The 20596-nt window shown below is 48.7% G+C and overlaps 1 protein-coding gene across 4 annotated transcripts; it reads right to left on the bottom strand.

Moving 5' to 3' along the window:
- Window positions 1-221: 221 nt before the first annotated feature.
- On the bottom strand, window positions 222-17859 carry LOC115091812 (folate receptor alpha-like). 4 transcript variants are annotated; one of them, XM_029602040.1, is made up of 6 exons: window positions 17625-17770; window positions 14102-14179; window positions 13543-13685; window positions 11193-11381; window positions 10394-10529; window positions 222-800 (listed from the first exon to the last, which is right to left on the bottom strand). In XM_029602040.1, the coding sequence occupies exons 3-6, from the start codon at window positions 13672-13674 to the stop codon at window positions 517-519; spliced, it is 741 nt and encodes a 246-aa protein (XP_029457900.1). In that variant the 5' UTR covers window positions 13675-13685; window positions 14102-14179; window positions 17625-17770; the 3' UTR covers window positions 222-516. The 4 variants fall into 4 exon arrangements, with proteins under 4 accessions (XP_029457900.1, XP_029457899.1, XP_029457898.1 ...); XM_029602039.1 differs by lacking the exons at window positions 14102-14179; window positions 17625-17770 and adding an exon at window positions 17782-17859; XM_029602038.1 differs by lacking the exon at window positions 14102-14179 and having other exon boundaries at window positions 17625-17775.
- Window positions 17860-20596: the final 2737 nt, after the last annotated feature.

The raw sequence follows: 20596 nt of genomic DNA, 5'->3' as shown, positions 1-20596 counted from the left end.
CTGTATTTCTTCGTGTTGGGGGGGAGGGGGTGTGACCTTCCATTTCCTTTGACTTCCTTCTGCCGCCCCATCCCTTCTTGGCCTGTAATGGAAAACACAGACCCCGTACGGCATTGAGGAGCTTAACTCCCTGCCCCAGACCCCCACAAGGGTCACCCCTGTTATCACCAAAAGCAGATTAAACCTCCTGCTAAAGATTACATAGAAAAGACAGCGAGGGGCTCAGTGCAGTCTTTTATTCTTTCAAGTGGCTGCAGGAGTCCTGGAGAAGAGGCCCATTACGGCCAATTCCCAATACCTTCAGAGGTACAGCCCAGGTTTACCCAGCGCCCACGACGTAGGCCCGGCTCTTGAGATCACAGGCCCTTGAAGAGAGGTGATCTCAAGAGCTCACCACACCCTAAAGGCAATCAATCAATCTTGTGCCGGCCTGAATTAAATTAAAAAAACAAACAAGAGATGGTCTCAGAATCCGAAGAGGAGGCAGTTCTTCTCCAAATCAAGAAATGCCGCGTCTCACACCCAGCAGCTGAGCAGGAGAGGGGCCAGGAGGAGGAGGAGGGTGGCGGCGGGCAGAGGGGACGCCGCGGCTCGGCTCCGCAGGTCAGCGTAGTACCGCGCCACCCCGACGTTGGGGTTCTCCCGCCCCTCGAACCAGAGCTGCATGCAGCGGCCGCTGCCGCGCCTCAGGCTGGAGGACTTGTACGAGTTGCTCCAGATCTTCTCGCAGAGGTCCGACGGTCGAGGGAAAAAAACCGTGAATTTCTGGCACTGGGCGCCCAGCGGGCAGCGGTTTTGTCCTGGGGGTGGGGGGGGGGGGGGAGAAGAGAAAGAGGGAAAAACGTGTCACTTTTTTTTTTCTAACAAATTATTTGAGAGAGAGAGAGAGGGGAGTAAAGTCTGAAGAGGCGCGTAGGACGGAGCAGCAGCCTAGGAGTTAGAGCAGCAGGGCTGAAGCCAGGGTCAAAACCCTCCCGTGCCTTCGTTACAAACTAAGGGTCAGATTTACTAAGCACAGACACCGGAGGGGGGGAGAGTATTAGTAAATCAGGCCCTTAGGAGTGTGAGGCCAGGGAAGTGCCTACAGCGCCTGAGTGCAAGTCATTTTGAAACAGTTGACCGGTCATGAAAGGCAAAAAACGAGAATCAAATAATTAAATTACAGAAAAACGGGGGGGGGGGGGGGGGGGGGGGGGGGGAGGACCTCCCAGGATCATTTAATTCACCCCAAGCCTCAAACTGAGATCCACTGGGCCTAAAACAGAGGAAACATTTATTTACCTTTGCTGGGGGATGGGCGAGAATCTCTTTAACCCCACCCGCTCCCATTTCTCTCCTGAGGGAGGTGGAGGAGCCAGGCCAGGGCAGGGGTGGGAGCTGCAGGTTTCCACTGGGACTCTCTCTCTCCCATCCTGCCCGTGGCACAGGGTCTCTGAGGGACCTCAGGCTTCGCTCCTGCTCAAGGACGCCACCCGCTAGCTTCAATAGGAGGAGTTTTCCTGGGGGGGGGGGGCCCGCAAGGGGCCAGGGGACTTTCCACTGCACAGAATGAAAATTCTTCTCGCAGCTTCTTCATACTCGGAGCCCTCAGATGCATTTCACGCAGGGGGGCGAGGTTTGCATGACCTGGGGTGCCCTCTACCTCCCTGCACATTTAGGAAATCACTTAAACTTGTGCTGGAGGCGATTTGCCGTGGCCCAGAGACGTTGTCCTCTTTCCCAGGTTCGCCTGTAGGGCCCGTGACCTGCAGTAGAGCTCTCCCAGCAGATTTAGGTCCTTTTACAAATCTCTGGGCCCGAAAGGCGAACTGAGAAAGCTTAACACCGTTTTACCCGCAGCCGTGTGCGCTCAGCAAGGAGCTTTGCACACAATAAACACTGGCAGAGCGCTCTCCCATGGAAATCCCAGGCTAAGGAAGGCATTAACATTTCCCCCCCCCAGATAGAGAGAGGGGCGCCGGCTTAACTCGGCTTTTCCTAGCGGTGGAGTAAAGGCTCCAGCACGAGTGTCGGTCTAGGGACAGAAGCAGGAGGTTCTGGTGCTAGGACCTGTAGGCAGGATTTACGCCTAGCAAACATAACTTTGGGCACATAAAGACTTTCATGTACACAAAGCATGAATTTATGTGCATAGAAGGATGTGTGCGAGAGAGACTCCCTCACACAGCAAAACTGTACAAGCAGCCTGCGTTCGGGGCACATTTTAAACACCCAATGCGGTTTGCCTACTGCGTTTGGGTTAATTTTGTTTTTTCAGTGCGTGCAATAAGAAACCGCGCGCTGAATTTCAGCAGCCAAGCCTAACCCAGGTCCCCCTTTGGAGGGAGGGATAAAAGTGGCCAGAGCACCCGAACACGGCCCGCACTTGATGTCTGAGAGCTTTACTTTTGGTCCTGGGGGTCAAGGATCTCTCCAGAACCGCGAGATCGACGTAGACGTTGTAAAGACGGTGGCTCGGGGTCTACGTCAGTCTCGCTCCTGGCCCGTCTCTACCGTTTACCTTTACCTCCCGGGGATGGCGAAGAGACCGACAGCTTGCCCTGGGCTCCAGAGTCCTTCCAGCCTGCCCCCAGCCAAGGAGATTGAGGGAAACACCGAAAAGTTAAACCAGGGGCGGTGAAGCTCCTGAAGCAAGAATCACCCAGAGGGGGAGAGATAAGGAAATAGCTTTCCCCCAGGGAGCACAGAGGCTGCTGAACCCAGCTCGGCAAGCCTGGTCTTCCTCTGGTTTCCAACCGATTAAGGGCAGATTCTCCTCTGTGGTGGGGGTCTGGGCGACCCCTGAATCTCCTTCCTCCGCTTTCACACACACCCCAGGCGACTTCCCCAACCCTCTGCAGGCCGTGCTGTCCTCTCCAGCTGCAGAACACAGTCCCGATCCAAAGAAAGGGGGGGGACCCGGCCTCCCCCAAGCCAGGAGTCCCCTAGCGAGAAGTCCGCCCTCAGGTTTCTCCCGCTCTCTGCCACAGGGCCGGTCCCCTGCTTTACCCGCAGTCTCATTTTACACTGGCGTGCGAGGGCGCTGGCCATGAACCCCCCCCGAGAGGAGACGCAGCGCGGAACTAACATTGCTCTGGGACCGCACAGCCCACAGGCGTCTGTGGAGGACCACGCTGAAGCCAAGCCAGGGGGTAAAGAAAAAAAAGGGGAAAAGCGATTACATGGCAGTAAATCAACTTTTCAGATTCACCACAGCTATTCCGACTCAGCTATGTGTTTCTTAAAAAGATAGCTTAACCCTGTCCTTACTCGCAGACAGGAGAGGCCACCTCTTCAACTCCCAAAACCTGTGCATAAACCGAAGGCGAGCTGCCAGCCTGCTCAGGGCCCACAGAAATAAAGACAGGTAAAATGAAGCTAATTATGCAGGGCTGGCCAGGTTAGCTCTCGATCCAAATAGGCCTGACCAATACTGACTAGAGAAGAAAAAGAGAAAGAAAGAGAGAGAGCGCGAGAGAGAAACTCCCAGGCAGGCTGCTTCCAGGCACACAGTTAACCCTTTAGAGCCAGCTGTACCGAATACAGAAGCTGTGAACATGCAGGCTGACCACCAGTAGGACGGCAAATACAGAAACCACTCCTGAGTAAATCCTGCACAAAAAAAAAATTTAAAATCCTGTGCACAAAAAACATAATTCTGCAAAATTCTGCATACTTTGGTCAAAATAACACAATATACATGACAGTCTTTAAGTAATTAAATTACAAATTTAATACAGAAAATTATTAAAGATGCAGAGTTTTAAATATTTTGAGCAGAATTTCCCTAGAAGTTCACTACAAGAGTTTCTCTTTCACCCTCTCTCCCTACTCCCCTGGCCAGTCTCCTCTCAGGTCCCAAATCCTCCACTTGCCACTGTCTCTCCCCTCCCCCCTCTATCTCCACTTCCATAGTTTGATCCCTCTTCTCGGTACTGCTCCTCATACAGGCTCCCTCCCCCTCTTTCTCTCGCACACACAGCCACACAGGGTCCCTTTCTCTCTCATGCATTCACCCTCACACAGGCTACCTATGTGTCTCTCACCCCTGCACACTGGTTCTCTCTCTTGCTCCCCCACCCCCACATGTAGGCTTCCCTCTCTCTCTCACACACACAACCATCCCTTCTCACAGGTTCCCTCTCTCAAACAAACCAGCACTCTCACATACACACAATCCCTTTTTCACACAAACTACCTCGCAATCTCTCACACATGTACACACTCCTTCAAAATCTCCTCCCCCAGGCTCCCCCCTCTCTGGCACCCTCACACATGCTCTCTCTCTCACCACCCAGGCTCACAGTCTTACACACACCCACTCACTCTCACTGGGGCCTGCTCCATCCTCGTCCAAGTGGGTCAGCCCCCGCTCGTGAAATGCCGGGGCCTGACAAATTCTGCGCAGCTGCAGAGGAGAACAGATACTGCGAACCGCAGTGGCACAGAATTCCTCCAGGGCTAAGAAACCACGCAAAGTAAAGCATGAACACAGCATTAGTAGTAACAAGGGATGTGCGTTTGTTTGAAAACGACATTGTCTTATGTCATTTCTTCTTTTCTAAATGAAATGATAGAACACACACACCCCATTTTGTGTTTTTGATTCTATTGCTTTAGTGTGTACGTTTTCCGAAACATAAAACAAAAATAAGACCTCACAAACTACACAACAGTTTTTGACCTGCAAACCCCTGTTTGTAACAGATTAAGCTGCTATCAATCCAGGCTCCAATAGTTTCACACTGTCTCGAAGCCTCACTTGTTTAAAGATGTACAATGGGCAGTAATAGACCATTCTGGTATGTTGGAGAGGGGGCAATAGAGATGCGATGTTGGACAGGCAAAAAGAGTTGCGGACTTTCATTCTCAATGCCACCGCACCACACAGAATGAAGATATCCCATGGAAGAGAGTGCAATTCTGATTCGTAATAATTGGTTTCATGCATGGAATTACTACGGTAGATAGGGATGTGCATTCTTTTCAAGCGAATTCCAAAAACGCGATGAATAAGGGCAATTTGTTTCATTCGAGGAGCCCCGAAATAAATCAGGACGCCCCCCCCCCCCCCAATGAAACGAATCTTATTTGTTGCATTCGTTTGAAATCAATACATCAGGCTTAAGTCTAGAACCAAAGCCGTGACCTTGCAAAGCATAGGCCACAGCCGACACCCTAGTGTGACACCGGCGCCTCAGCCTAGGTCCAAGCATGACGCTGGGATCTCTTACGTGATCCGTCGGGGGAATCCGATGGGAAGACTGGGCCTCAGGTCCTGAAGTCTGGATCCAGGCTTGATGCTGTGAGATGGCTCAGAGGGCGGGGCCCGACTCTGGGGCCTCAAGTCAAGTCCAGAGCCCGGGCCTGGCGCTGCTCCCTTTGACTTCCGATGCCATCCGCTGGGATTACATCGGAGTTAATTAACTCCAGCACATTCTCCCCACTGGACGGCGCCAGGCCCCGGCATCGGGCCTTGGTCCGTGCTCCGCCTATGCAGAGGCCCCGGCGTCGGGACTGGATTCGGCAGAGGTGTTGGCCTTACATAGGCCAAGGGTGTGGTAGGTCACCGTGATCTCAGGCTACGCAAGGCCAAGGCTTCGGCCTGGGCCTAGAACTCACTGGTGGATCTTCTCTAGACTAAGTGGGGGCCGGGGGCATTCTGTCCCCATCAATTTTCTGGGCAGGCAGGAGCCCCCATTTTCAATTTTTGGCCGCTTTTCAGGTTTTGTTTTGTTTTTTAAAATTGCTAGATTTGGTTTTTTTTTCTCACAAATTAAATGAATCAAGCAATCCATGAGAGGAGAAAAAAAAACTCCCCAAAACAAACATTTATCCCCTGCACAAGATACCGCGTGCTGATTGGTTATCGCTGGGCATTATCTAAATAACGTCCTTGCACGCACAGGTCTCCGTCTGGAGAGTGGCTGATTTGTGCACCCCTGAAGCAGTCAGAAGTTTGAAACACCGACGCCGCGTCGGGCTGCGTGTAAAGGAGGAACCTGGAGACTGGAAGCTTTTCTTTGAGAAGACGTGGAACTTCAGGATGGATCTCAACGATAGATTTTGAGAAGTACACATTTTCATGCAGTGACAAAGTTTTGAAAGATTGGATAAGAAGAGATGGAATGGCCAAAGATTATACTGAGGAAACTGGACCTAATATTTCATATATTGGGTACTGGTTCCGTGTATGAAAATGTCTGACTTCACCGAGAGTAGCTGTGTGCGATTTATTTACATACTCTAGCTATTTAGAGAAGGAGTTAGTTGGTAGGATTATAGATTTCTAAACCTCCTACCTGTACAGGTTTACTGTGTATAGCAGACTGACCTTGGAATATTTTTCACCAATTGAAGCAGTATTGATTAAAGTTCACAGTTGGATTATTTGCACAGTTTATTTTCCTCCTGGTTATAAGTCAAATAACCTGCGCCTTATAAATGATTTTCTGAGTAGCCTTGCACTGAGGTCTAAAAAACCTCATAATTATTGCCGATGTCAATCTACATTTCGAGGATTCTAATTTTTTTGGGACGCAGGATTTCCAGTTGCTGTTGTCGATGAGACAATGAATCACTGAACCAGCTCACAGGGCAGGGCATACCCTTGACCTGTTATTAGGCAGAGATTGCGACCATTGTCACTTGAAGAATATATTTACGAGGGATGTACCATGGTCTGATCACTCTTTGATTGGGCTTACCTTATAATCAGAAGAAAATAGAGAAACCCCAAGGGAAAAGAAATACAGGGGTTCAAACTTGAATAGTGACCTATTTAAGCAATGTTGGTTGGAAGAGGCGGATGTTGCTAATTGAGATAAGCTGTCTATTAATGAAACGGCAGTCCTCGTTTTCAGTACCATATGATGAGGTTAATGTTCAGGAAAAGGGAAAATGTGCAGCCTGGTATAGACAGGGCATTGCTGAGGTGAAGAAATTAGTCAGGAAACTTGAGAAACAATGGAGAAAGAGAAGAGATGAGGCATCCTTACATGCCTATGAGAAGGCAATGAAAACTTATTGAGAATGCTGTTCTAAACCTGAGCAATCGATTATCAGTATCAAATAATTCTAAGGGCTTGTTCAACCACCAACTACAAAACCTCTCATAGGTAAGACTGATTTTCAAGATTGCAATTTGTTAACTGATTTTTTTTTTTTTTTTATAAATAAAATCCATTTCAAAAGATCCCTCTTGTGTAAATAAAAACTCTGCCCAAATTCAATGGTTAGAGTTTGATTTGCTGTCAAAGGAAGTGGAATCTAAAGCCATGGCTTTAAAGTTGACCTCCTCAACACTGGACCCTTGTCCTTTTCATATCATAAAAAACATTTAGGTGACCAACTTTTGGAGTATTGAAAAAAATGATTAATAGGTCATTGAGTGACTGTTTCCTCCCAGATATATGGAAACAGGCCATAGTAAGGCCAATTAAGATGATAATTTGCCTACCATTGAGTTGGCTAATTATTGCCCCATCTTGAATTTACTCACAGAGGCAAAAATCATGGAAAAAAGTTGTATTAGATCAGTTAGAGGACTTTGCGTGTGACAGAAAGCTACTGGATGTGTATCAGTTTGGTTTTCATAAGAATCATTCGACCGCGCTCTTATCTGTGATGGGATACCGTACTGGGCTGCTCGGACCAAGGTTGCTCTGGCATCTTGGGCCAGCTGGATCTGTCCGCGGCCTTCGACACCCTTCATCATGACATCTTGTTGAGCACATTACTTTCCAATGGTATAGGAGGTTCTGTTTTCAACTGGTTTCGGTCATACTTGACCAACAGCGTGCAAGGAGTCCAGACTGGACAGAAATACTCTGTCTGGCACAAAATTAAGTGGGGTGTGCAGCAGGCTTCAGCATTACCATCACTGCCGTTCAATCTCTACTTGGCTCCCATAGGAGCCACCTTCTATTTATTCAATGTTAAATATTTTATGTATGCAGACAACATTTAATTTTTCTTGCCACGTCATCTTAGTGGGGGAAATACCAGAAGCTGAATTACAGGAAATTGTTAAACAATTACAGGTAAGGTTGCTTAATCACTGTCTATTTTTGAATATGAAGAAAAAAAGATTCTGCAGGTAGGAATAAAGATGCTGAGCCCAAGAATCAAAAGGAGATGAGGTTACTAAAACGCTTTCAGTTCCATTCCAGACTCCTGGGTTTTGCCTCCCTTCCAGCGATGGAGACAGAGAAAGTTTCACTCACACCGTCACTTAACCTGGTGCACCACCTGCAGTCCCTCAGTATTTCTCTGTCTCCAGCAGATGGAAGAGGAGGTGCAAATCCTGCAGTCTGAGAAGATTAAAAAAAAAAAAACAAAAAAAAAAAACAGGGCAGAAAAGTTAGATTTAGAGGCAGTTTAGGGTTCGAGAGATAAAGAGTCTAGGACTCTTTTTTAGACTCTTGCTTACCAATGAAACAACAAAATTTGTCATGTTATGAAGATTGCCCTCTATGCACTTAAGCCAATACGACCCCTAAAAATCCGGTTACCTCCAATATTTTTCAGATCAATCGTCCACTATTTGGTACTAAGTTACCTGGATTACTGTAGCACCCTCTATATAGGGCTTCCGGGTAAACTATTGCGAGCAACGCAATTGGCGCAGAATGCAGCTGCCCGAGTTATAGTGGGGAAATTCTAGAAGGGAACATAGAACCCCAGTTCTAAAGGATTTGCACAGGCTCCAAATTAAATGGAGGGGCAGGTTTAAGCTACTAACTGTTATTCTTAAACTTTTGAACACCTCTTTCTCCTTGCGTCTTGAGAGACTACGCTGCATTTTATGTTCCAGGTCGCGCTCCGAGATCCGAAGGTACTCAATTATTAGTCATCCCTCCAGTTAAAAGATTTAAATGGGTCCCAACAAGAGAGCGGGTTTTTTTTTCCTGTACAGTACCAACTGAATGGAACTGCAGCCTGATTTCAAATGTTTAGAAAGGCATTAAAAGCATTGCTTTCTGGAGGAAGCTTTTCCATGAGGTAGTGTCATTTTTATAAACAAAGTCTTAGATTGTTTGTGTGTATAGGTTTTCTTCGTCTTTAATGTCCTGTACATGTGTTTTATGATTGTTTTATTGTAATGCACGCTGAACAGTTTCATGGAGGCTGCGGAATATAAAAATTTCTAAATAAATAAATAAATACAGTGGGTTATCCTGAACATCAGCCATGGCAGCCTCTTGAGGAGAGTGGAGCTGATAATCCCTGGGTTTGGGTAGAGCAGTCCCAATCAGATTCTTGGCTCTCAGGCCCTTGGGAACTGCCAGCTTGGACCTTCTAAGAAGAAATAAATCTTTCCGAGCAAAGCGAGGGCAGCCCTGCATCTTCAGCCGATCCTAATCGTGGAGCACCAGTATATGCCGAGGCAGAAGCAGCCAGACCCCACCACCCTGGGCACAGCAATAGTATAAAACATGGCCACCAGATATATGTGAGCTCACTCCACCTCGGACCCAGGCGTTTATATTTCCTGGGTTAAGAAAACGTGCTTTAAGCTGTCTGCCCTTTAATGCACCTCCCTGTAATGCTGGGGAGTAGCAAATGCCTTCTTTCCCATGGGATTTGCATACTAGATTTTAATGCTAGATTTTACTGTTTTAGTACAAATATTTTCCATGTTAAAATCCCTGTCAAATGCCAGGGTTAACGTACGGAGGAAAAGCGTGTTCTCCAACAGGAGTAAAAACCTGCGTTATATCAGGCCCCGTGTGCATGAGATATCGGCATACAATTCATTCAAGAAAGATTAATTTGCACATTTTTAGCTGCCCTGAGAAAAAAAAAACAAAGAGGTTGGCCATCTCCAATCTACGTGTTAAACTCTGCAAACAAAATTAAAGCAGCCAAGGTCACACAGCGCACATTGAGACTTTCAATGTTGGAGCGGCATCATTAGGTAGCAATAATGTTCAATATATTTTTTTAAACACACATTGGGTTCATTTTCAGAAGAATTACGTGTGTAAATGTAACATACTAGCGTAGCCCAATTACACACGTAAAGTGCCTTTCCACATGTAAAACAGTTTTAAGCGTGCCATTCCCATGGTTTACCGCCCAGTATAGTTCATCTCCTTTCTTAGCTGCAGGATAAAGAAGGAAGTTATCCCCTTTGCCATGTGGAAGCTGTCCCTCCACCACTCTAAGGGGTTGGGGAGAGCCCACTTCCCCAATGGACCAACACGGCTGGTTCCGTCTACAGCCCTTCATGGGAACAGGACCAACGCATGTGGCAATTTAGGACTCCCAGCCAGCCCCATCCTAACTCAACAGGGTGAGCCAGGCCTGGCTTTACCCAATTATTTCCATGAAACACAAAAACATGAACAACAAGACCATAGCTACATGAAGGAAAAAACCAGGAAACCCCTCCTGCCGGTTGACCACTCACCAGACGTCCAGTTCCATCCCTTGTGCCAGTTTTCCTTGCAGGTCAGGTCGTCCTTGCAGTCCTGCCACCAGTTCTCACAGTCCTCTTGGCAGAGGGGGACGTCCAAGATTCGCTGCTTCCGCCAGCTGCTGTCCACCTGCACGACATCATCATCATCATCATCAACTGGGCCTATCTACAGGGGCCTGCAACCAGGACAGGGCGGCACAAGGCCAAGGGACGAGTCAGCACGGTGTCCGGTCAAGAAGGGCAGGAGGAGGACCGGCATCAGAATTCGGTTTATTTATAGTCAAAGCCATCGTCCAATGGCACGGGCGGAGATAACTCCCGTCCTTACACATAGCCCAACCCAAATAATAATATCAGAAATATAACAGATAGTAATATACAGTGCATGGGAAAATGCTACAAAATATGGCAGCCCAGGTTCTATCCGGCACTGGCCGCAGACCGCATAGCGCCGATTTTACAGAGCCCGCATTGGCTGCCAATTAAACATAGGATTACATTGGACGTTGCGACTATAACGAATATAATCAGAATCAGCCAGAAGCAGTGAGATAAAATCGGACGCTCATACCAACGGGCACCCGCTGCATTCGAGAGCTAAGGATGCGCAGTTCTCCCTCGCGCCTCCATTTTTACGCAGCCCGCCTGCACGTTAGGAAGACGGGCGCCGTTTTCAATGCTGGGCATCCCACTACAGCCACCCAAGAGAGGAAAGCAGCAGGCTTAGCTGGATTCAGCTTTTCTCCCCAACAAGTCCCGCAGGCGCCTCCCCACGCCCCTCCGTCCTCACCTCCTGGATCCAGGGCCCCAGGTTGGGCGAGCACTCGTAGAAGCAGGTGTCCTGAATAAAGTGCTTCTTGCAAGCCTTGCTCATGGCCCCACAGTGGTTCCAGTCGAAGCCGTACAGATAGGACACGCTTTCGTGGGCCTCCGCGCTGGTGTTGGCCGTACAACAGGAATTGTTCTTCCAGGGGGTGCACTGGAAAGGAACAGAGCGGGTTTCAGAGCACTAAACACAAGGAATGCACGATGGAGCAAGGTTTCTGCAGGTGAGGGGGAAGGGTCAGCATCACCGCTCAGGTAGGGTTAACTGGCCTGGGGTCATCAGGGCCATGCTGAGCCAGCCCTGCTTTTTTTTTTTTTTGTTGTTTTTTTTAGCAAAACTTGAAGTGCACGGATACAAATGAGGTAGAGCCAGGGCTGACTCAACCTAAGCCTGAAATCACTGATCCAATTAAAAACCCAGCTCCTTTTCCTGACAGGTGGAGAACAGTGGCCCCTGGGCAGCGGTGGACAGGAAGGAGGAGATCAGCCACGGCATCTCGGGAGCCTTGAGAGGGTAAGAGGAGTGGAACCCAGCGAGCCGGTGCTGGCTGCCCGAATGCCCATCGATGTAGCACAGCCGGAAAGAGCAAAGCTGAGCCACAAGGACCGCCAGCAGCAGCTCCGAGGGGTCCTCCAGATCATCACACGACACGGGGCCCCAGCTACCTGCACGCCTTACGTGTGGCAGCTTAACTCAGCCACTCTGAGCTCATGGGATGTACCATGACACGACTCGATCAAATCACGTGCTGCCACCCTCAAGAGCGGAAGACAGGCCCTGTGATAACATTAAAAAAAAAAACTGAGGAGGAAAGGTTAATTCAAAAGGGTCGCATAAAAAAATAAGAGGGCTCGTGCTCTCGTTTGACCAAGGTCCAAACATTTTGATGCCTCCAGTGTGGTCAGGTGGGAGGAGGCTAACGCCCCAGATTGACCAGGTTCTCAATCTTAGCCAAGAGGCCAGCAGTGGGGGGGGGGAAGGAACATCTTCGGCTCGCGGTTCAAACCCTATGCTTGGACCTTAGCCAAGGAGGAGCCATTATTCAGTTCTTGACTTGGACCTTCCTTTTCATCCTAGCTATAGAGAGGACAAAAAAAGTGATGCTGGAAAGTTACCTGCTCTCGTTAGAGATAATGACCTCCTGGAACACCCTCAGCCTGCTGGTCGTCATCATCTTAAACCCCAGGGTGAATAGTTTTGTCATCAGCAATCAGTAAGATACCCAACTCAAGGTTCTCCAAGAACTCAGAGTCAGCTCAGACAATTCGTTAGTCTACTTATGGGCCCTTCTCCTTTGACAGGAAAATGGCACGTGATCAGACCCAACTTGGATCCACCACCACCCAGGACTTCAGAAGCATGCTGACAGGTGGCTGCTGCCAAGCCATTCTTAGTGTGCTGTTGTTCTCAACACCTGTAGCATTTGATCTCCACCAATACGACCGGTACCAACCCATGCGTGCTTATCAGGCCAACACCACTTCCAAAACCGGTTACCATCAAACCACAAACGCTGCAGCTAGACTCTTAACAGGATCCAGGAAACTCAATCACATCTCGCAATCACTGATAACTCTGCATTGGCTACCAACACAATCCCGAATCCAGCACAAAGAGTCTTAACCTTAATACATTCTTCCCTACATTCTGACAACCCCAGCCTGGTAGGGGTGGCGATACAACCATACAAGCGACAGAGACCACTAAGATCTCATAATAAAGGATTAGTAGCTGTGCCATCATTACAGAATGCACAAGAGACCGTATGTTCTCCACTGCAGGCCCGAGTCTATGGAACTCTCTACCCCAGACTCTACGCCTGACCACTGAAACAAAGAAAGTGAAACGTGACCTTAAAAGTGGTTATTTCAAAATGCCTAACACCTAAAAAGCTTTTCTGAAATCAGTATTTGCTCCTTCATGGACAAATTCATTACAGAACCTAACTAAAGAACTCAATACCACTTTTCTTTCCAACCCAGCCCAAATACATATATTTGATTCTCTCTACACATCCCTCTGGCACCTTGTGTTAAATGTGCTACCTTATCCCTCTGTGTATCCCTCTTCCCCCTACCACCTTAGTCAATGTATGTGCTTTCCGCTAAAATGCATGATATATGAACGCATCAACTGAACGTAATTGGCTACCTATAATATTTAGGTCATGATGTAAACTGCTGTGATCTTCACTTGATATATAAAATGGCCTAAATAAACAAACATTTCCACTGACATCAATGGGGTTTTATTTGGCATTTCCTTCACCTCCGAGAGATGAAGGACCCTGGCTTTAGTGAAGAAGGGTTCTTACCTGACCATGCAGTTTGTCCTCATACCCTGGCTCAGATTTATGGTGCTTGGCATCCATGCAGACGTTCATGAAGTCTTTGAGGGCACATTCTATGGAAGCAGCCAACACACAGAGCAAAATCCATCGCATCATCTCCACAGACCCTGGAGAAGGCAAAAAAGGAACACAAGGTCTCTTATTTATATTTTGTTAACAAAACATCCACATCACCAAGCTAAGAGGCTTTAGGAGCAGCTAGACAGCTCTAAGACAGAAAGCCTTTACAAGAAAATGCAAGCTGAGAATACAAGTTCTGCAGAGCCTCCCTCCGGTGTCCCCCGGCAGCCTCCTGACAAGCTCCATGGGGCTGCCAGGACAGAGGGACCTGTGAGAAACTTGTGAAACTGGGAGGATTCCTGTGCACGAGGCAGAAAACAGCAAAGCTCACACCATTTCCAGACACGGACTGTGGTGGTGCATACACCTTCCAACATATGGGAAAGCATTATATACACAAGGGATCAATGTCCGTCTGCAGTCACAATAACTTTCCAAAAAAAAGGGACAAATTAAAATTTACCTGCACATGAGAACGCGAATATCTTGGAAGAGTGTGAAAACCGGAAAATAACAGCTCAGTTTTTTCAGAGAATTGAGCCTTCAAAACAAACAAACAAAAACAACCCCATAGCTTTCTGAGGGAAACTGTTGTGAGCTGCTGAATGCTGACCAGCGCTGTGTTCCAAGAGCTCCCCTCACCCTTCCAGCTCTCTGGAAGGCAGGTACACAGGAAAAAAATAACTGAAGCAGCTAAAGATGGAGGAAAGCAAAAAGCAACTTCAACACCACCTTCCCCATACTTACAAAGTCACTGCCACACATTCACCACTCCCTCCAGTCCTCCATACATGCATATCCTATAGACCCCCCCAACATACACCCATACCTGTCCCTCCACCCTGGACAGGGAAGTGAACTAAGTTTCTTAATTCACACACTCCCCCCCCCCCCAACTATACCCCCAACTCTGTTTATACAGAGTTTAACCCTAGAAAACCCACCTACATCCCCCAACAACACAAGCAGACAACCCAAGACACACACATACATACATACACACACCCACACCATCACAACCACTTCCACTACTTACAAACACACAGCCATACCACAAAAAAACATCCCCCACAACTCCCATCAATACTGACCTTAGGAGGGTTCAGGGCCCTGGAATGCTCAACTTATAGGTTGGGTGGGGCTACATAAGAACAAGCCATACTGGGTCAGACCAAGGGTCCATCATCCCCAGCATCCTGTTTCCAACAGAGGGCAAACCAGGCCACAAGAACCTGGCAAGTACCCAAAAACTAAGTCTATTCCATGTAACCATTGCTAATGGCAGTGGCTATTCTCTAAGTGAACTTAATAGCAGGTAATGGACTTCTCCTCCAAGAACTTATCCAATCCTTTTTTAAACCCAGCTACACTAACTGCACTAACCACATCCTCTGGCAACAAATTCCAGAGTTTAATTGTGCGTTGAGTAAAAAAGAATTTTATCCGATTAGTTTTAAATGTGCCCCATGCTAACTTCATAGAGTGCCCCCTAGTCTTTCTACTATCCAAAAGAGTAAATAACCGATTCACATTAACCCGTTCTAGACATCTCATGATTTTAAACACCTCTATCATATCCCCCCTCAGTTGTCTCTTCTCCAAGCTGAAAAGTCCTAATCTCTTTAGTCTTTCCTCATAGGGGAGCTGTTCCATTCCCCTTATCATTTTGGCTGCCCTTCTCTGTACCTTCTCCATCGCAATTATATCTTTTTTGAGATGCGGTGACCAGAATTGTACACAGTATTCAAGGTGCGGTCTCACCATGGAGCGATACAGAGGCATTATGACATTTTCTGTTTTATTCACCATTCCCTTTCTAATAATTCCCAACATTCTGTTTGCTTTTTTGACTGCCGCAGCACACTGAACCGACGATTTCAATGTGTTATCCACTATGACGCATAGATCTCTTTCTTGGGTTGTAGCACCTAATATGGAACCCAACATTGTGTAATTATAGCATGGGTTATTTTTCCCTATATGCATCACCTTGCACTTATCCACATTAAATTTCATCTGCCATTTCGATGCCCAATTTTCCAGTCTCAGAAGGTCTTCCTGCAATTTATCACAATCTGCTTGTGATTTAACTACTCTGAACAATTTTGTGTCATCTGCAAATTTGATTACCTCACTCGTCATATTTCTTTCCAGATCATTTATAAATATATTGAACAGTAAGGGTCCCAATACAGATCTCTGAGACATTCCACTGCCCACTCCCTTCCACTGAGAAAATTGCCCATTTAATCCTACTCTCTGTTTCCTGTCTTTTAGCCAGTTTGCAATCCACGAAAGGACATCACCACCTATCCCATGACTTTTTACTTTTCCTAGAAGCCTCTCATGAGGAACTTTGTCAAATGCCTTCCGAAAATCCATTACCTGCTATTAAGTTGACTTAGATAATAGCCACTGCTATTACTAGCAATGGTAACATGGAATAGACTTAGTTTTTGGGTACTTGCCAGGTTCTTATGGCCTGGATTGGCCACTGTTGGAAACAGGATGCTGGGCTTGATGGACCCTTGGTCTGACCCAGCATGGGATGTTCTTACCGGTTCACCTTTATCCACATGTTTATTAACTCCTTCAAAAAAGTGAAGCGGATTTGTGAGGCAAGACTTGCCCTGGGTAAAGCCATGCTGACTTTGTTCCATTAAACCATGTCTTTCTATATGTTCTGTGATTTTGATGTTTAGAACACTTTCCACTATTTTTCCTGGCACTGAAGTCAGGCTAACCGGTCTGTAGTTTCCCGGATTGCCCCTGGAGCCCTTTTTAAATATTGGGGTTACATTAGCCATCCTCCAGTCTTCAGGTACAATGGATGATTTTAATGACAGGAACACCCAAATCCACCGTTCCCCACCCCATATACAAATCTATGTTGCACAGCATTCTCCAAGCCAGGTCTCTCCATGGTTTCTCTACTTATTTTTTTTTTAGTTGGGGGTTGCAAACACAGCAAACTGGGTGCATTTTCCATCCATTTCACGTTTCCTCGCAGAAGCAATGTTAGCACTGCCCTACAGCTGCGTTAATATCAAGAACCGGGCAGGAGCCCGGGCCCACATCCAGGGCTGCCTGCACCGGGGGAAGACCGGAGGGGCTGAGAGAAGCAGAGCTGAAAGATAAGAGCCTGCCGATCTGTTATTCATAAAATCTTACGTTTAAAAGGTAGGATTAGTGACAGAGGCCGTCCCAGGAGGTCCTGAAGCTGTGCAGGGGAGAGGTGACCAGGGTCTTCCTGTACAGGGGGAAGACAGGGAGGAGGCTGGCTGGGCCAGTGGTAGCCGCCCATGCCTGGTCCACCATTAGCCATTGCTACAAGGCAGCCTCGGGGCTGGAAGGATGCAGCCAGGGCTACCAAGAGTTTCGCAGCTGGTTCAATGGCCCGAGTGGGCTCCCCCTGCCAGCTTTCCTGCCTGTTGAGCACTATCTTCATGTAGTGCAGACTCTTCCCCGTCTGAGTCCTGCAGCCTCAGAGAAACCAAAAAACTCTCACACATGTCACAGGGTCAGAAGTGTCAGAATAGCACGGATCCGAAAGCGCTACTACTCTGAGCCAATCTGCTGTTTATCTCCCCAAGGAAGATCCTGCTGAAAGAAACAGTCTCCCACAGGCGGGGGGGGGGGGCCTTCGTTAAAAGGCTGGCAGCCAGCAAAACGTCTTATACAAGGGCCGATTACGACAGAACTGAGCCGAACTGCTCCCTGAACCGGATTCGTGCCAGGGCTCAGAGTTCAAATCATCACACATGCATAGACTCTTTAAAAAAACAGAAAGAAAGTTACTACTCTAACAAGGAAAACTCATTAAAAAGTGCTGCAGGCCCTTAACGGGTATCCGTAGACCACCTTTCCATTCACGCTTTATTACTCCTGCCGTCCTAAAATAACGCCGAGCAGGGGTAACAGCCAAGGCATGCAAAGCACATACAAGGGCAATTTAAGAAAATAAATACAAACTGAGACGTCTTTACCCCCAAAGAGCCGTGAAAGGGGAGAAAATCGCAACTTTTTCCGAGTCCTGCTGAAGCGGTGGCAAGAGGAGAGAGGATCCAGAAAGCCAGGGAAGCAGCTGTGCAAGGCACCGAGCTCCTCAGGGACAGAAGGAAGAGAAGCGAGGGGAGAACCCACCTGAATCCCTGGGGGCGGAACCGCAGCTCCGCGGAGTGAGCGAGGGGGGGGGGGGGGGGGGGGGGAGTGGAAAGCAGCAGCTGGAGCCCAGGTGTGCTGAGGCGAGCGAGAGGAGACGCGCAATCAAAGGTCGCCGAGCCCGAGGAGGAGCCGCGGCTAATGATTAAAGGGAGCGCAGAGAGACAGCGCCCCATGCTGCATCAGCGCGCTGCCCTGGCACCTGCCCCAGCCACGCCAGGCCGAGCCTCCGCCGGCTTTCCTCAGGGCACCGGCAGGGCTGGCGCCGCCGGGTGTGCGCGCGCCTGCAGGGAGGGGGCGCAGGAAAGGCTGGGGACGGTTTCCCCCTCTTAGCTGCGCGCCTATCTCACAGCTTTCCGACCTCCCTAGCCCCCATCTCCGGAAGGTTAGCCCGGAGCTGTGGTGGGACTGGATGTGAAGAGGAGGATGGAGGGGGCTGCTGAAGAGCCCAATCCACCCTGGCCTGGAGAAAGGAAACCCTGTGTGTGTGTGTGTGAGCTTGTGTGCATGCCTGTGGATCAGAGTTGTGTGCATGCGTGTGTGAGCGCTTGTGTGTGTTGCTATGTCAGAGCTTGGGGTCTTGTAGATGTGTCTGTCTCAGAGCTTCCCTTCATGTGTCTGTGTCTGTGTGAGAGCTTGTGAGTGTCTGTGTGAGAGCTTGCGTGCATATGTGTGTGTCTGTGAGAGCTTCCGTTCATGTGTCTGTGTGAGAAATTGTGTGCATGTGTCTTTGTGTGCCTGTAAGAGCCTATGTGTCACAATTTATGTGTCACCTTAGATTGTGAGCCCTCTGGGAATAGGGAAATACCGAGAGTACCTGAATGTGATCCACTTTGAAGCGCTGAAAAAAAAGTGCGAAAAGTGGAATCTAAATCTAAATAAATAAAATATAAGTTCTCGCAGGCATGCTCACACGTACATACAGGCCCATGCAATAAGATGCGCATAAAAATGTATGTAAAAAATAGGCTGCTGGTTTATTTAACCCACGCACAGCCACGTCTCCTGGGTGCTCAGCGCTCTAAATGAGCTGCCTCGTTAAAAAGGATGCGCTAGGGAAGAGTTGTGCGTCCCTAGCGCTCAGTTGCATCGGGCACCCAGGTGATGTGACTGTGCACCTGAAATCGTAACGGCGTGGAGACATTCACGTTCAAACCTGCCCACGGAAGACGCAGCCCTCCGTCCTCCCAGGAGACCGCAGCTGGCACCGAGCCCGGGATGTGAACGCAGGGCGCTCCGAGGCTCACTCTGCAGACCTGGCACTCTGGCAAGTTTTAGTGGTGCCAGAGGGCTGCCCATCTGTGCACACCTCCTGGAACTTCTTTACGTAGTGCTTAGTCTGTGTTTTCACAAGTTGGGGTATCTCTGGCGGCTATTCCGGCTCTGGGGCCGTTGTTGCTGTTTGAGTGCTGGCAGTTGGGGTGGTTTTGGTTATGGGAGGATTACCTATAGTGTAAGGATAATTCCGTTATTCATGGCTTCTGAGGGCCAGGTCCACACCCAGCACGCCTTACGAAAAACGGAGTTCCAAGTGTCATTTTGCAAGATTTCTGCTGGCCACCACCAGCAGTGCATGTAAATATGATATTGCGTGTTGTACGGGATAGTTCTGCCTCAGCAGGCTGTGTTCTGAATGTTCTTTTTTCATGTAAAATCTGTTATAAACGCTTAATTGAATTGTGTGGTGTCTGTAGAGGGGGTGTGTGGAGTGTGTGGTGTGTGTGTGTGGGTGTGTGGCTGGAGAGGGGGGTGTGTTGTGTGGGTGTGGTGTGTCTTGTAGAGGGTGTGTGTGTGTGTCTGTAGAGGGTGTGTGTGTGTGTGTGTGTGTGTGTGTCTGTAGAGGGTGTGTGTGTGTTGTGGGTGTGTGTGTCTGTAGAGGGTGTGTGTGAGTGTGTGTGTCTGTAGAGGGTTGTGTGTGGTGTGTCTGTAGAGGGTGTGTGTGAGTTGTGTGTTGTCTGTAGAGGGGTGTGTGAGTGTGTGTGTGGTGTGTGTGTCTGTAGAGGGGGTGTGTGTGTGTGTGCTGTGTGTCTGTAGAGGGTTGTGTGTGAGTGTGTGTGTCTGTAGAGGGTGGTGGTGGTGTGTGTCAGTAGAGGGGGGGTGTGTGTGTGTCTGTAGAGGGGGGGTGTGTGTGTATCTGTAGAGGGGGTGTGTGTGTGTGTGTGTGTGTGCAAGGTTGTAAGGTTTCCTTAGGGTACCTAACACCCGTCCCTTGACCCATGGGCTCCATTTGGGGAGGGGGGTGTTAGTTTAAAAATATAGATTGCTGTAGGGAGCTAGGCTTGTTCTGAGGGGCCCGGGACAGAGACTGAATCAGTGGGAGGGGGGGGGGGGGGCACACCAGGCCAGTCCGGGTTTTCGATCTGACATTCCAGTGAGTTGTGGTGTTTGCAGCTCCCGCTTCTCCCTTCTGAAAGAGCTGCAGGGTGCCAGAATGCTTTAGGATGGGGTTTTCAGAAACCCAGGACTGGCCTACAATCTTTCTGCTTGAACTGGGCCATTTGGCATCTCCGGGCATGGCTATAGGGAGCTCTGTGGGTGGATTGCTAGGAATGGGACTGGCTAGGTGCTGGAGCAAGGACCCCTACCTCCATCAGGTCTTGGCTCTGGCCCTGGCTGCATCTTAACGCAGAAGTACAGGCTCGGCCTCCGTTGAGGCCCAGCCCACGGGTCCTGTAGCCATAGCAGCAGCCAGCTGGATGTACAGGAAATAGCTTTCTACTGCTCACATGGCCATTATCCATGGCACTGTGGTGGAGCTGGGATTTGTCCAGAGAGTGTCTGTCTGTAGAGGTTCCCC

Source organism: Rhinatrema bivittatum, chromosome 5 (genome assembly GCF_901001135.1).
Source record: "Rhinatrema bivittatum chromosome 5, aRhiBiv1.1, whole genome shotgun sequence".
Classification (NCBI taxonomy): domain Eukaryota; kingdom Metazoa; phylum Chordata; class Amphibia; order Gymnophiona; family Rhinatrematidae; genus Rhinatrema; species Rhinatrema bivittatum.
This window is presented reverse-complemented; position numbering and strand designations above follow the sequence as displayed.